Consider the following 18,426-nt stretch of genomic DNA (forward strand, 5'->3'; position numbering starts at 1 on the left):
GACTGGATCAAAGCTAAATGGACTTTTATTATTTTATTATGTTACTTTTTTCACTATTCATTTTTTTTTCTCATGGATGAAGAAAAAAATGCCAAAAAAACATACTAAGAATTCTAATCATTATGATTTTAGAGAATCGAGTCTTTAATTTTTCATTTTAGCACATTAAATCTTTGAATTTTTTTTATCACATTAATTTTATAATAATTTAAACATAAAAAATTGTCAAGAAAACATTATTTATATATATTTGAAATTTACATTTTTAATAATTTAGAAGTAGTTTTTTACATGTTACTGTAATAATAATTTAGAAAAATTGTAATAAATATAATTTAAAAAAACTCCAAAAACTTGTACTCAATTTGGATTGCAAGCTACAACTCAGGAGCAGCTCTAGCTAGACCTCTTAATGGGCCGGGTTGGGCCGGATCTATCAGATTTTTATGTATAGATGTTTAGTTCAAATCCAGTCCAACCTACTATTAATTTAGGCGAGCTCGGATCGGGTCAGCTCGGACTTAAAAATTAAATCTCAAGCACAACCCATATAAACCCACTTAAAAATACATTCATAATTTTTAGGGAAAATTACACAGAAATTGTTAACCAAGTCTAGCCCATCTCATTTAATTTTACAGGCTTGGGCCTTGAAATCAAAGCCTAGCCCAAACACATCCATATAAATCCATACAACATTTTAATTTTTTTAATCAATAAAACATTTTTATTAATTTTTTATATATATAATATATAAATTTATAGATCTATCTATGTGGCAATACTTAAGAGTTTAGACTTGCTCTATGTTTTTACTTTCAAAGATAGAAAACAGATCCTCACATTTCTGATTTCATTTTGTTTTCTTTTACAGAGAAAAAAGAATTAATTAAATTTTGATTTACTGTTAAATTTCTCAAATTCACACTCTTATTTTTTTTTCTTTTTCTTTTTCTTCTTCATCTCCATTTTCCATTTTCATTTCTGTGAGAAAAATGGAAATTATCAGAAGTATATTAGGAATTATTGGATTTGGAATTGGGATCCCAATTGGCATTTTTCTGGGTTTTATTATATTGATTTATTGTCAATCTGAACATGTTAAGGTAATCTCATTTTTGGATTTGCATTAATTTTACTGATTAAATTGGGATTTTAATTAATTAATTAATTAATCATTAATTTAGCTAAATTATAATTGTTTTTTCATTGAAATTTGCAGGAACCAGTAATTAAACCTCTTCATGAATTGGATACAGACTCATTGCTTGATATTTTAAGAGAAATTCCTATGTGGATGAAGCATCCTGATTATGATAGAGTAATTAAGCTTTAATTAACTCTTTTTTATAATTAATAATTATATTAATTTACTTTAGTTTTATATTGTTGCTATTGATGGTTTTCCTTTCCTTTTGATTAATTAGTTTAATTCTACAGATTGATTGGTTGAACAACTTCATATCTCATTTGTGGCCTTTTCTTGATAAGGTGAATTCTTATTTTTATTGTTATTTTCTTTTTCAATTTGATGTCTCTAAATAAAAATTTAGGGATTTTTTTACTAATTTCTTGATGAAAATAGCATAAAATAAAGGTGTGAGTTGAACCATCATAGTAAATAAATAGATATTGAAAATTCAGTCCTTCAATGAGTTTGAATAACTAAGTGAACCATTCTATAGACCCCTGTTTGAGACTGTAAAGAGATTTGTTAAGCAAACAAACATGATTTGGTCGAGAATGCTCAAGAAAACCCAAAGGTTGTTTCATATAGACCGTCTCTATAAGATTCTCATGTACAACAATTTGATTAGCAGTAGTGAAGGTAAGAATAGTATGGATGGTTGTAGCTTTAATGACCAGGTTAAAGTTTCTTTATAGTGATACCATATTCTTGAGTGTATTCTTCTGCCACAAGGTGAGCTTTGTATCTTTTTAATAGTACCTTCCAAGTTTTCTTTGTCCGAAACAATCATTTACAACCAATCACATTTACATCACTAGGACAAGACACCAATATTGATGTCTTAGTTTTGTGTAAAGCATCTATCTCTGCTTGCATGGCCTCACGTCAAACGAGGTACTTACATGTTTGGGAAAAGGTTTTAGATTCAGTAGGAATTATGGATGGTGATTGAAGGTGATGTGTAAGGGTAAGTTTAGTAGGTGGGCGATGTTTTGCTTGGGTGCACAATTTCGTTGCGTGTTTCGATGGAGCAATGTTAGGAGGTGGAGTTATTGATAAATCAACAATTATTTTGAGTCCAATGGTGGGATCTTTGGGTGGCGGTATGGGTATTAAAGAAGGAGGGATGTTGACAGTACTTAATCTAGTAGGTAACGAGGTTTGGGGGTTATGAACTATGGATTATGGTAAAGATGTGTGGTAGAAGCATTTAAAGAAGAAGAGATATAATAAAACATGGAAGAAAGAAGAAGACGTACCTATTGATTGGTCGTTATAAATAGATAACACAAAATGGGATGTCATCCAAGATAAAGCAACAATAAAGGAGACATGAACAGTAAATATCTTGTTCAGGAAAGGAAACACACTTTCAACAAAAAGAACATTCTTATAATAATATCTTTTAGTAATAAGGTCAAAACAAATGTATCTTGAGTGAAATAGAGACCCGCCAAGAAAAAACACAACTTTTACTATGAAAATCATACTTATGTTGATTGTAAGGATGAGTAAGAGGGTATATAGCACAACCAAATTTTTTAAATTGTAACTAGGTAGGATGTTTTGAGTGAAATTTTAAAAAAGGTGAATTATTTCTTAATGTTGGTGTTGGCAAACAGTTATTCTAATATGCATTGTGATGAATGTGAAGTTCCAAAAGCGAAAATGAATGTTGGCATGTGCAATGAGAGTGAGAGTGGGAGCAGTATCAACAACATGTCTAATTTTTCGTTCAAAAATTCCATTTTGCTCATGTGTATATCGGCATCCAAAGTGATGGATTATGCTTCGTTTCTTGAAGTATGATGTTAATTTCTAAAATTCACCACCAAAGTGAGAGATACAAAGTTCTAATTTTAGCATTATATTAACGTTAAATCATTTCTTCGACTATAAGAAAGACATTATAAACATCGTTTTTTAATTTTAAACAATCAATCCAAGTGAAATGAGTAAATTCATCAACAAACATGACAATATTTATGACCAAAGAATAAATTAACTAGAGTCATTACCCAAACATCAGAAGTATAAAAGAATAGTATTATACTCTATAAGATTGGAGGCAAATCAGTTTTAGTCAATTTTCTTAAATTATACAAAGTAAGATTTTTATTAAAACAAGAATAAAAATCTAAAGTAAAAGAATTGAAAATAGCTGCAGTAGTTTTAGTGAGCAATGACCAAGACAGGCATGCCATTTATCGAATGATAGTTTTTCGCCCACCAAAGTTTGGTTCAACTTGCACGGCAACATATAAAGACTTTGTTCACTCGGACCTATAAACAAGATGTCCATCGTTCCGTGATCCTTAACAAGAAAGTAGTTAGAATAAAAAAAATTATTGTCTTTAGTGAATTTTTGAACTGACATGATAGAATTGGTTATTTTAGGAACAAACATATTATTTTTAAGATGAAAGGTGAAAATTTTGTAAGTACATGTACGAGCGATTGCCAAACCTTGTCCGTTACCTATCTGAATAACATCTGACCCATGATTCGTTATGATCTAATATTGGCTGGAGGCATCAGATGTCATGTGATGTGTAGCTCTCATATTCGGGTACTATTGTTGCACTAGTGATGAGATCGTGTTAAGAGGTTGTGGTGTTTACTAATTGCTTGAGCAACCCAAATTCCATATGTTAGTAGAGGAAGAACCTAGTAAGAGAATGATGTCATGCAGTACGCAAAACATTGGCTTGTGAACTAGTAAATTTCAAATATTATTGATGAGGTTCGATCTATACTTTGATAATGGCGGTGAGATCAGTTAGCCGTATGATTTGATTATGATACATTTGACAAGGACCACTTAGCTTGCGGGTTGAATTGTAATTTTCCAATTCGGATATTGATGGGAAGAAAATTTTCTAGAATTAGGACATGTTTGGGATGTATGAGCAACATTGTGGCCTACAGGGCCAATAGACATGCTTTTACGAAGAGCTTCATGAGTAGTTAAATGACCGTAAAGTTCTTAAATTAGGTTACAAATTTAAAGTTGTAATTATAGAATGATATTCCTAGCCAATGTTACAATACACCATCATATTTAATTCTCTATTAGTGAGGGGTTGCCTAAAGCAGTTATTTCATCACACAAGGTTTTGGCACATTGAAGGTAATCATCAACTCCATTTGAGTGAGTTCAGTTTAATATTAAATTGCAGTTGTCTGTTTTGTGAAACCAAGCCAAAAGCATGAGCAAGAGTGGTCTAGGCTTGATAAGTAGACATAACATGAGTACTATAAGAAAATATATCCCGAGGGAGAGATGAAAAAATCCATGATAGTAAGATATGATCCTTGCGAACCAAGGTTGTAAGCAACATTGGGAGTAGAGATTGATGGATTAGTTAGATCAGGAATATTCTGAGTAAGAGGATTGATAGAACCATCAATATGTCCCATCATATCATGAGAATGAATAATTGAAATAAAGTGAGTCTTCCGAATCATATAATTTTTATAGTTAAGTTTGATGGAAAAGGAATGAGAGGAAAACAGAGATGGCATGATAGGTTGCAAAGGAGCAGAAGTAGGTGTTACCCATGGTAACCGTATGATTGGGATTAATGTTAAGATGGGAGTTGGTTGATTATTCTTCAATATAAAAAGAGGAGGAGGATGAGGAGGAGGATAAGAAGTCCTCGAATTAAAGGGTGATTCAGGGTTTTGGTGTGATCGTTCATGAGCAGAAAGGTTGTGATACCATGTAAAGGGGGTAAATTTCATCAATGGTGTATAATTTTTACCCAATTTCACACTTTGGTGTACAACCTTCAATTTGTCTCATTAATATGTACGAATTTAAAGGTGACTTTCCATTTTGGTGTATGACCGGTTAAAATGACCGGTCAACTCAAAAGTCAACGTGCCAGCTCATTATTTCTTATCTTACCCAGGACCCACACATAGTGTAATTACAAAAATACCCTCCTTCATAAATAAAAAAACCCAATTTCCCCATCTTTTCCTTTCTATCTCTTTCCTTTTTCCTACATATCCTCTCTCTAACTCCTTTCTCTCTCCAATATTTCTCAGCTAATTGAAGGAAAAGTGAGGTTAAGTTTTTTTAGATAGTTCGCAAATCATAAACAAACAATGAATCAATGTTAGAATCTTTTCTGCTGGAAGGATTTTTGGAAAGAACTGAAAACAAAGGATTGATTGTAAATTCATGGGCGTCGCAGGGTGCGATACTGAATCATGACTCGATGGGTGTGTTTGTGACTGATTGCGGGTGGAATTCGATTCTGGAATCGGTTTTGGCTGGGCTTCCTATGTTGGCATGGCCTTTTTAGGCCGAGCAAAAGATGAATTTGAAATTGGTAGTGGAATAGATGAAATTGGGTTTATCAGTAATACGTAGTGAAGATGGATCAATGAGTGCATCAGAATTGGAGTTGCTGTTGAATGAGATAATGAACACAGAGAAAGGAAAGAGAGAGAAATGATCTATAGGACAAAGGAAAGAGAGAGAAAGGGAAATATGGGAGAGATTGGGGTTTTTTATTTTAAAAGAGGGTATTTTTGTAATTACATTATGTGTGGGTCCTGGTTAAGATTAAAAACAATGAGCTGACGCATTGACTTTTGAGTTGACAGGTCATTTTAACCGGCCATACACCAAAGTGGGAGGTCACCTATAAGTTCGTATATATTAGTGAGACAAATTGAAAGTTGTACACCAAAGTGTGAAATTGGGTAAATGTTGTACACCATTGATGAAATTTACCCCATGTAAAGGTTGAGAGAATAATAAACTATATTATTTCTTGATAAGATTTATAGAGAAGTGTTGGACATATACACACTTACAAAAAAAAATATCTAGGAAAGATAAAATAGACTAAAGAAGGTTAAACACAAAGTAGAAAGAGAACTACTAACTAGGAATATAAAATAAATACGAAATTTATCATTAGCTATAGAAACAAATATCCTTAACAACTGTCACATACCTTTCAATTTGGATTGATGAGATAACTTATCTTTGATGACATTCATGAAGAACAAATATGCACGAGCTTTGATTTTGAAATTTTTGTAATTCTTTTAAATTGTTCAAAAAAACTAAAATTATAAAAAAAAAAAAACTAGTAAATATTACAATTTAATAAAAATTGAAAATATTACATTGACCATTTTCTTAGAGTAAATTACAAAAATGGTACCTAAACTTATCATAGTTCACACTTTGGTACTTAGATTTTGTTTTGTCTCAAAAATATACCTAAACTAACGATGACTGGACAATTTAGTACGTTTTACCAGTTAATAACCACTCAATACGAGTTTGATGAGTAAATTACATCAATGGTACCTAAACTTTACCCTAATTCACACTTTGGTACCTAAATTCCATTTTATCCAAAAAACACATCTCAAGTAAAGATGACTCGACAATGTAGTATATTTGACCAGTCAATACGAGTTTGATAATTTTAAATTAAAAATTGAAACCCATCAGACACTCAATAAACATATATAATATTACCCTTTAACTCTACATATATATTAAAGGATAGTATTATAATTTTATGTTAATTGAGTGTATTGTAGGTCCTAATTCTTAATTCAAAATAGTCAAACTCGCGTTAATCGGTCACTAACCGGTCAAATGTACTAAATTATTCAGTCACCTTCACTTGAGTTATATTTTTAGGATAAAACAAAAATATAGGTACCAAAGTGTGAATTGAGGTAAAATTCAGGTACCATTGATGTAATTTACTTATCAAACTTGCATTGATCGGTCATTTACCGGTAAAATTTACTAAATTTTCCGGTCATCATTACTTCGGGTATATTTTTAGGACAAAATGTAATCTAGGTACCAAAATATGAACTAGGATAAAGTTCAGGTACTATTGGTGTAATTTATCCCATTTTCTTAACTATTTCAAGTTCGAGCTCTAATATACGCATCAAATTTTAATTGAGATAAAAAGGCACCTAAAAAATATTTGATCAATCTCGAACCAAATTCTAATGTACATACCATGTAATTGGGAGAAGATACACTGAAAAAGATACATAGTCAACTTTAAGCCGAGCAATCAGATTCACATAAAAAATTTGTATTAGTTATGTCACAAAGATTTTGCAAATACATTTTTTATGATCCTAATATTTATAAGGATACTTTTTTTTGTAGAAAAATATGTTTGTTCTCACATCCTAGTCTTTTTTCTGTTATAGCCAATATGTGATTCAATAAGAAGCACAGTTGAACCTATGTTTGATGAATACATTGGCAAGTTTTGCATCAACTCTATATATTTTGAGAGCTTGAGCATTGGAACTTTTCCTCCTCATATTCATGGTAATAAGGTGAAATTTTTCAATGATCTTAGAGCTTTTTGATACTTTAGACATTTAAGATACAAAGTAATTAAAAGGAATTATGAAGAAGATTTTGCATTTTGAATTGGCAGGTATAAAAATGCACCAAACTAATGAAAAAGAAGTTTTAATTGATGTTCCAACTAGATGGGCAGGAAATCCAGATATAACTTTGGTGATTCAATTCTTTTCACTACCAATCACAATTCAGGTTTGTGATTCACGATATCATTTTAAATGCCATTATTTTATTAATTCTAAACAATTTAATTTGAAATATCGTTATTTCCCCCTTTGTGGATTTTGTATTAAATGTAGTCCAAATTTGCATGGGTTTTATTATTCTTTATATTTTTGATGTATTTTTCCTATAATGCAACGATATATGCTTTTGTAAAAAAAAATTACACAATGTTAAAAGTTTTAATTAAGTGAATATATATTTATTTTGAGGTTGTCAGTTTCTAACATGACAACATAATTTATAAAATGGATATGTTTGATATGATATATTTAACATGATTATCATTTTTGTGTCATTTATATCATATATAATCATGTAAAATATATAAATTATATAACACAATTATGATATGATAGTTTATTTTGACATCCCAATTGATTTTGTCAGCTTTTGGATGTTCAAGTGTTCTTAGCCCTGAGAATATGCTTAAGACCTCTTGTGCCGACTTTTCCTTGTTTTGCCAGCACAATTGTTTCTCTATTAGAAAAGGTAAAAGTGTAGTAATTTTAAAAAACCTATACGTAGTTTTAGGCAATATCTAAGCTAAAAAAGAGGGTTTATGGATACAATTACAGTATTCTCAAACACTTCTTCTAAGGCGGAGGGTCACTTAGAACTATCCCTCCCAATATGGATTCTGATGACAAAAAAATGCAACATACTCCGTGTGGCCTTCTTTATAAACCATTGATTTTAGGGTATTTAGCTAAATCTATTTGAGTGTCCATTTTACTTTAATTTGTATTTTTCTAGGCTTTGTACTTCTATGTTTTACCCAACCTAAACTTAAGACTTTTATGAATTGAAACAAGTTAGAGGTTTTACAAGAGGGGCTAAATTGGATGAAAAATGGAAGTTCATGAGCTAAAAGAACCCAAGCATAAATACAAACCCAATAGTTAGTGGCGACACAGAGGGATTCACCAATGTGCACCATGGTTTTGTTGCACTTTAACTATCAGAATCCAGCTTGAAAAGAGTGCTTGTAGATGATCCTCTATCTAGGAAGAGGGTCACAGAGATAATATTTTATCCCCAATTTACTATCTCCATCTCCATTCCTCTCACAAATTATTTATTTAAAATAATATATTGTGTGGACCAAAAGACCAACACAAGAAATCATAGACTTTTTTGTGTGAGACATATGGATGGGGAGATGGAGTTAGAGACAAAATATTATCCTTCCTACAAATGTATCCCTAAATTCTCTCCATTGGTTTCATCATTGCCAACACTCATCAGTAGTAAAATATCAAATTTTTGTTATTAAGTTCGAATGAAGTTAATGGCTAAAGTTTCAGTTGTAGCCTCAGGTAGACTTCGGATTGAAACTGCTTGGAATTGATGTTATGGCAATTCCAGGATTATATCAAATTGTTCAGGTATATGAAAAATTTCAACAACTTTTGATGCTTTTTTTTTCTATTACTTTCTTTAAGTTAAATTAATGATGTTGTTAAGAATATGCATAGGAATTTGTAAGCAAACAAATTGCCGGTCTCTATCTTTGGCCTAAAAACATGGATATACAGATTCTGGATGGTTCAGTGTGAGTTTTTCATTCTATATAATGTTTTGTTTCACGAATATTATAAAAACTATTCTTACACCATATTTATCAGCTTAAACTTTTAGTTCGATTAATTCTTTGTATAGTATCAGAATTTCATGGATCAAGTGGTCAAAAGTTCAAAACTTGACAACTCTATTTATCAGTAAAATTTAAACATATGACATGATGAATTTGTGTTGTAAATACTTCAAGCCCAAAAATGTTTACGTGAGAGGTGTTAGAAATAATATAAAAACTATTATTTAACCTTACCTATCAACTTGAAATTTTTGGTTAATTGGTTATTTTACAATTTCTAAATTGGAGTTATTTTAGGGGATAAAGTACCTAGCTAGACATATTATTACTAGACGAGAATTGATTTAGACTCGACCTATAAAACCATTGAATATTAATACTATAACATTTTGTAGATGGAGCAATTTCGAACTCCATTAATGAAAAACTCTACAGAAGTCATTTTCTATTAATTTGGTTCCATGTTTGTGCCACCTAAACTTCACTAGCATCTATGTGGAACCAATTTGCATGGTTTCAAACGTGGAGACTAAATTTCTCTCTTAATAATCAAGTTAATAGGAAATTGATTTCTGTTGGATTTGTTGTTAACAAAATATTAATTGTTTCATTTACAAAATGTTCATGCTAACATTGCATGGTTTTATCCGCATAGTCTAAATATATTTCCTTTTAATAACTATAAAAATTATTTTTGTTTTTTTGACAGAAATTTCGTGACTGACATGATCTTCCCTTTTTTACTAATAGAGGAGCAATAAAGAAGCCTATAGGCATTTTGCAAGTAAAGATCATAAGAGCAATAAGACTTCTGAAGAAAGATTTATTAGGAACTTCTGATCCTTATATTAAACTCAAATTATCTGGAGAGAGGCTTCCTTCAAAAAAGACTTCCATTAAGAAGAACAATCTTAACCCTGAATGGAATGAAGATTTCAAGCTAATAGTCAAAGATCCTAAATCCCAAGCCTTGGAATTACATGTTTTTGATTGGGAAAAGGTGAAGTTTATGCCATACCCTTGTTGAAAAGAAGTATCTTGAGTCCTATAGTCTCTTCAGTTTCTATTGATGGCTTGGTCGTGAAAAAGATAATTAGTTGGGACCGTTAACTAATGTCATGTTGAGCCATTAATAAACTATAACCACAAATTGAACTCGTGGTTAATAAGACAACTAAATATGAATATCAAATTCATTTAAAAGTGCATAGTCATTTTATTTGTATTTGAAATTGCATTTTTTAAAGTTCGAAATGATTTTTTTACTGGCTTTCTATAGCCGCATTGAATATATAAAAAGATGCATTCAAACTGTTAAAAATGCAATTTTCAATGTGTCAAATTTGATTGAGTTTGATTTTTATGGCTAACTTTCTTAGTTGAGGATTTAATATATCAAATTTAAAGGTCAAAAGGCTTAGTTGTGAACAAGACAATTAGTTGTGGATATTAATTAATGTCAAATTTGGCCATTATTAAATTATATCCACACATATTGAGCTCGTGGTTAGCAACACAATTAGTTGTGAATATCAAACTTAATTAAAAATACATCTTATTTAACATCTGAAAATACATTTTTTACGGTTTGAAGTAATTTTTTTTATTGTTTTTCTGTACTTCAATTGAAATTTTTTATATTCTTTTTGCAGGTTGGGAAACATGATAAGATAGGAATGCAAGTAGTTTCATTGAGAGATCTAGTTCCATATGAAACTAAACAATTAACACTGGATTTGGTAAAGAATACAAATCCTTATGATTCTCATAATAGAAAATGGAGAGGGAAACTTGTTTTTGAGATAACATTCAACCCTTTTAAAGAAGATGGAGAAAGGTTGGAGGGTTTAAGCTGTTATCTTAAAAAAGGAAATGGACCTGAAACGATGTCGTTCCATAAAGGTGGTTTGCTTATAGTTAATGTTGAAAGAGCTAAGGATGTTGAGGGAAGAGGTCACAACAACAACGTTTATGCTTTGGTCCTATTTAGAGGAGAGAAGAAGAAAACAAAGGTGGTATACTATATATAGTTTTTGTTATGATAAAATATATATTTAGCCCTATGGTCATTCTAGAAGAGTGAATTTTTCCTTCACATATCAAACGATTTAATCTTCAACCTAACATTTACTAGGCAATGCAGTTTCAAGCCCGTTAACAGAAGGTAATGTCTTTTCATAATAGAAGATGTGAAATTTAATGTTTTATCCATCCTCCAACCTTCAACGTTCTCACCACCTAATAAAACTTGAAACTACACATCGTTTGTTAATAAAAAAAATCACCTTCTATTAATGAGGCTTAAAATTATACCGTTTCGTAAACGATAGACTTAAGATTGCATTGTTTTGTACATGGAGACAAAATTTGTTATTTCCAATAAACATGGTTATAATTATACATGTTCATGGGTCGTGCTAGACCAGACATCATGGGCTTAAATGTTAAAGCATTCATCCCAAACTTAGACCTGTTTGATATTGATTTTAACCGGGTATTGGACTAAGTTTGGGTTTGAAAATCAAATATAAAATTTAATCCAAATAAGTCCACCCTTTTATTTATATTTCATATATATATATATATATATATATATATATTGGATCGATCCGACCTACTTTAATTTTAAAAATTTCAAGCCCGACACAAAAATACGTTGGCTTACGTGGGTCTTGGTTGGGTTGAAAATAATAATTATTTTTTCTATCTAAATACAACCCATTGAACGCGAAATGGACGAGTATATCCCGACCTATGAAAGTTCTAATTATAATATTACAATAGTTTTTCGTTTATATGATACTATTATTAAGAAGTTAAAGTGCAACTGTGTAATTATTTTTGTTAGGGGATTAGTAAAACTCGAGATCCAATTTGGAATGAAGAATTTCAATTTGTGTTAGAAGAGACTCCATTGAAGGAAAAGATTCATATTGAAGTTATGAGCAAGAGGAGGTCACTAATTGGCTTCCAATCCAAGGTTTAATCTCTCCTTATTTCTTACAATTTTTATATATATATATATATATATTTAAATATGATATAAATTTGTGAGCTGGGAGGTTGCATTGGTTCGAGACATACCAAATTTAGCCCTTAGTTCAACCCGTTTCTCAAGCAAGATCTGACCAAATTTGAAAGTCATTATTCTTAAATCCAACCAAACCTAACTCACTTATTAAATTAATTATTTTTTATGAAATAATTTAAACTTTTACGTTTAATAATTATATAATATTTTTTAATGAACAATGGAAGCAGGAAAGTGTGGAACCTGAATATCCCAGCTAGATTGGCATATCCAGAAAACCACAAACATATTAGGTCCAAATATTAATAAAAATAGAATAGAAAATTAAAATAAAACCAATACAACCTGAAAAGGCAAATAAACAAAAACAAAATTATCATATATTATTGACATCATCATTAAGTAAATAATTACATAATTGCAGTGTAGAACTACACCAAAGCTCCTCTAAGATCGAAAGATCATGGTTTCGCTAAAGCGTTCGCCACTCAATTTCATTCCCTAGAAATATGAGTAACGATTAGTTGCATATCTTAGAGCTCAAAGAAAGACAACGCTGCTATCCCAGAAGACCAGAGTTAATATACTCTTAAAGAGCTCTACAACATAAGTTGAATCTACTTCCAACCAAAATCGATGCCAACCATGCTTTTAAACCCTCTTATATATATATATATATATATGTGTGTGTATTTGTTAAATTATGTATGGTTTGGTTGGATCGGGCTTAAGCTGTCTCTATCTCATTAATTTAGCTTGATAAGCTCGGTCTAGGTTGACCACATATAAAATATACATGAATATATCTAGGCTTTAGTACTATAAGCCTACTTGTGCAACCCATCTAGTTAGGAGGTCTAATAGGATTAAAAATCTATTTGATTCAACTGTTATTGTTTATTATTTGTTGTTATCATCATCATCTGTTAGTTGTTACTAGTAGCTGATTTCTTCTAAAATAACTATCAACAACTGCTTCTGAATTATAACCTAACACTGTTACATCTATTATTTAATGTAAAACAATAAAATTAGCTACGAAAAGTAGAACCAAGTAAGCATTAAATATCAATTTAGTTTTCTATCATTCATTTGATGACATGATTAACTAATAATCTTATAATTGTGTTTTGTTGTAGGAAACACTAGGACATGTGGATATTAAATTGATAGATGTAGTATACAATGGAAGGATCAATGAAAAATATCATCTAATCAATTCTAGAAATGGAGTTATAGCTGTTGATGTTAGATGGAAGGCTCTTTGAAATAATTGTAAATAGATATATTATCTTTATATATATTTTTTTCACTTTTTTATGATTCATATCACCTTGAAGTGCTTTGTTTTTTTATTACAAAATGTGCAATAAAATTTCATATCCGAAAGAACAGAGTGTCGACAGAACGAGGATGAAGGTATACTTCTCACTTCATCTTCAATACTTGTAGGGATGAATATAGAAAATTCACATTACAGATTTCAAGGATATTTTCATCCTTGTTTCCATCCCCCGTTGATCTATGTATATAACAAAGAATCTCCATTAAAAAAGTAATAAAGATGGTTATATATATAACTAGTTTTTATTGATTTTAGAATTTGTTATTGTACATTAATTTTCTAATTGATTATATTTTATAAACCATAAATCATATATAATTCCTAAAAATTACGGATCTAAATGCTTTGAAGTTGAGTCTTAACTTTAGAGCGTTGACATTATTAATAATTTCATCATTACAGATATTCTAGTTACAAGTTCTTTAATCATTCATCAAGCTTTGTCATGATATAAACTAACTATTAATCATCTTGTTACTCATCTTGTTGTTGCTACACAAATGCTTATCATGGACATTACAAATCCAACTATCACTCTTTAGCTAACAAATGTCAACTCATATTGTTAGTTATATCTTTGGCGCCAATTTATCTTTCTTTTTAACAGATTCTTGAAGCTTCTTTTACTAATGTTTTTTAACAACTTAACAAGTTGTATTTGAATATCTAGTTTTGATATTGAATGAAGTAAGAAATATCTTTCATTTTTTACATGGTATCAAAGAACATAGGTTAAAATATGCCTCGGGTTAGAAGAAGAAGAAACGTCATCGAGATTAATGAAGAAAATCCTCACAAATGAAGTATAGGTAAAAGATCAACCAGATTTGCAAAATCACCAAGTCTATTATTTTGGGTCATTTGAAAATCTAGGTATTGTGTTGATTAGTATTTCCTTGAAAAGTGATAATAACTTGTCATGGAGTAATGATATGATCAGAGTTTTGACAGCAAAAAGAAAGCTTAACTTTTCTCTGGATGGTGAGGAAATACCACATGCTAGTACACTAGAGCATCAAAGATGGAAGAAGAATGATTATCTAGTGTCTTTTTTGATAATCAATACTGGTTTTAAAATATTGTAAATGATTTCTTGTAAATTTTCTATGCAAAGAGATTTGGAAAGAGATGAAACGCAAATTTGGAGATATCAATGGTTGAGAGCTTACCTATGACTAAGGAGGTCATGGGTTCGAATCACATCCGGGTCTGGTGGGGATTTTTCTTTCTTCTTTAATGTAAGCGCATTGTGCGTAAATTTTAAAAAAAAATAAAAAAAAATTTGGAGATATCAATGGGTAATGTTACACTAAACTAAACAAGAAACTAGTCTCTTTAGTGAAGGTAATCTATCTCTTGTGATCTATTTCAATAAATTGAAGCATTTTTGGATGAATTGGAAATGGTTAAGTCTGTACCTAATTGTCATTGTAATGTTGATAGAATTGTGTATGTAATGCTTTTAAAAGAATTGAAGATGTCACTAAAGAAGAAAATTGATTGAGTTTCTGATGGGACTCAATGATCATATGAGAAGTCACATTTTGCTTATGGCACCTTTGCCTAAAATTAACAAAGATTATTCAATGAGCTAGAGAATCGAAAAGCAAAATAAAATATTAGTTGACCAATATTATTCAACACTTCTAGAAGCATACATTGCTCAGATCGAAATTCTCCTTTTTATGTCTTCAATATCTAGTTTATATCTCTCTTTAATCTTCCATCAAAACTAGGGCTGCATGTAATATCCCGCATTTTACTTTTAAGATATATATTTGTAAAAAAAAAAAATTAAAGTTATTATTTTTATATTTATATATATTTGAAAAATGATAGTGATTTTTTTTAAGTAAATGTTGGGTTACAGGCTAAGAACGGAATGCAAAGATCCCAACTAGGTTGGCATCTTCACAAAACCAAACAAAACCCAGACCCGAATTTTATTAAAATGAGGAAAAAATACAGAAGAAAAATTAAGAGAAACGAAATTGTTCTAAACAATACATATCATCAGAAATAAATCTATTGCAAAAAGCTGGTGCAGAATTCCACCAAACAATATGATCTCTTGTGACGCCAAATTTAGCCAACGCATCGCGAAAAATATGAGTAACATTTAGATCCATAGAAGAACAATGTTGAAGACAAGTAATCCAATCCTGTCGCAACGCCCATGGAACAACTAGAGAGCGCTTCCTAAGCAAATTTACCACATAAACAGAATCGCATTCCACCCATAATTTGTGCCATCCTTTTTCCCAAGCAATCTGAATAGCAAAAATAACGGCTTTCAATTCGGAAATATGTGCAGAAGGGGTATCAACTCGAAACCCAAAACAACCCCGAGCAAATCCTCGAGTAGTGCGAAACACCCCCCATGCGCCCCCCATTCCTGTATTAATGTTTGCAGAACCATCTGTGTTAACTTTGAGCCATCCTGGTGGAGGAAGAACCCAAGTAACACTAACTATATTAGGAGCTCGAGGGGGTCTAAGGGGAATGTGTAACTGCCTAAGAACACGAAGCTCATCAACATTGTTTTTCATATGACCTTTATTACCAATACCGCCTTCACGAATCATAATCCAAAGCCTACGAAGCACAAGATGAATTGATGGTGTTTCATTCTCAAAAATCGCATTATTTCTAGTGTACCACAAAATCCAAATCAAACTAACAACTCCAACTGACCATAGCAAACCCACTTGAGAACTGAAGCTATGATTTAAACAATTCAAGATAAGAGTAACTAGTGAATCCGTCAATATGATATGTTTACCAAAAAGAGAGCCCAACGCTCTCCAAGCAATCTGAGAAAAAGGACAATGAACCAGAATATGTTCAATTGACTCTGAGGCCGCTTTGCATAAAATACAACGGGAAACAGTAGGTATGCCACGCTTCTGCAATTGGTCATGCGTGGGCATGTAACCCAGTAAAGCCCTCCAGCAAACGATCGAACGAGAAGGAGGAATGACTTCAGACCAGATAAACTTGCACCATTGAACCTTTTCTGCATTAATACCTAATGAAAAATAGAAATCCTTGATAGTAAAAATACCTGAAGAAGAATATGTCCAGACGCAGAAATCCTCATCATCACCGCCACGCCTAATCTCCATAATATGTTGTTGTAAAACCTGTGGAAGCTGCTGCAAATTTATCCATGAATCTCCATCAAGAAATTCCTCAACGCTATTAAATCGAGTACGTTGGATATTACGGGGCAGATTTAATTGTTCACCCACCGAGGGCTTAATCCACAATTCACTCCAGAAATTCAGCTTTGAATTATTACCTATCCACCAATGAGATTGATCCCTAAGAATATAGTAGACCTCTCGGATTGATGGCCAAATCGAAGAATTAGAAATTACAGCTTTCGGGAGCCCAGAACGCGTAAGAAAACGCCGTTTTAAAAGAATTGAAACTAAAGAGCTCTCAGTAAGCAATTCCCACGCCATCTTGCCAATAAGAGCCTTATTAAATCGAAGTAAATCTTTTATGCCTAACCTGCCATTCTCAATTGGACTACAACAGACTTTCCACGGAACAGTAACAAGTTTTCTTGTGTCAATACAGCCAGTCCATAGAAAATTCCTAATACAATTATTCATCCTTTTCAAAAGCGCCATTGGCCACTTGTAAATAATGAAGGAATGAACAAAAGCCCCTGTCAACACTGACTTGATCAAAGTTAACCGACCCGCAAATGAAAGAGAAGTTCCTTTCCATTTACTAAAATTAGCCAAGAACCTATCCGCAAGAGGCTGTAAATGGCAACGCCTAGGAGCTCCGATAAAAACTGGGACACCAAGATAAGAGAAAGGCAACCCCTGCAGCCGAATGCCAATTAAATTCGCCAAAAAAGCAGCACGTTGGGCTGAAGTATGCTTCCCAAAATACACAGCCGACTTTCCCCAATTAACAATCTGCCCTTAAAGAAGACCGTAAAACTCAAAAAGTTTTTTAATAGTGCGCATATTCCGGACGGTAGCTTTGCCAAAAAGCAATATATCGTCAGCATATAAAAGATGTGAAGGAAAACAAACCCCACGGGCAAACAACATGTTATCAAACTCACCACTTGCTTCTAATTTAGTGATCCAATGACTGAAGAAATCCTTAGCAAGACCAAATAAAATAGGAGATAGAGGATCTCCTTGACGAACCCCACGTGAGCAATTAAAATAGCCCCGAGAACGCCCCCCAACAAGAATCGAGACTCGAGAAAAAGAAAGGATATTAAGGATCCAGTCTTTAAACTGCAATGAAAAACCGAAAGCCTCTAAGACTGCAAGCAAAAAATTCCAATCCAGTGTATCAAACGCCTTTCGAATGTCAATTTTCAAAGCCATATTACTGCCAAAACAACGCTTGTCCAAAGAATTAATCCCTTCTGAAGCTGCAGAAATACAGTGGTGGATACTTCGATTTTTTATGAACCCGAATTGGTTTTCAGAAACAATGCGAGAAGCAATAATTGCAAGTCTGTCTGCGAGAATTTTAGAAATAATTTTAAAACTAAAATTACTCATAACAATTGGTCGATACTGATCAACTCGGCTGGCACCCTCGACTTTAGAAATTAAAACCATGAGATTAGAATTCATACCAGGAAGAATATGACCGTTGTTAAAGAAACTTTTAACCATATTACAGA

General features: G+C 31.8%; 1 protein-coding gene across 1 annotated transcript; it reads left to right on the forward strand.

Annotated features, from left to right (window-relative positions):
• Positions 1–995: 995 nt before the first annotated feature.
• LOC136209768 (synaptotagmin-3-like) lies at positions 996–13,683 on the forward strand. Its single transcript, XM_066001351.1, has 12 exons — positions 996–1,106; positions 1,223–1,321; positions 1,441–1,491; positions 7,403–7,526; positions 7,639–7,757; positions 8,178–8,279; positions 9,101–9,175; positions 9,266–9,342; positions 10,135–10,384; positions 11,037–11,396; positions 12,233–12,364; positions 13,555–13,683. The coding sequence occupies exons 1-12, from the start codon at positions 996–998 to the stop codon at positions 13,681–13,683; spliced, it is 1,629 nt and encodes a 542-aa protein (XP_065857423.1).
• The last annotated feature ends 4,743 nt before the right edge of the window (positions 13,684–18,426 follow it).

This window comes from Euphorbia lathyris, chromosome 10, assembly GCF_963576675.1.
Source record: "Euphorbia lathyris chromosome 10, ddEupLath1.1, whole genome shotgun sequence".
Lineage (NCBI taxonomy): Eukaryota > Viridiplantae > Streptophyta > Magnoliopsida > Malpighiales > Euphorbiaceae > Euphorbia > Euphorbia lathyris.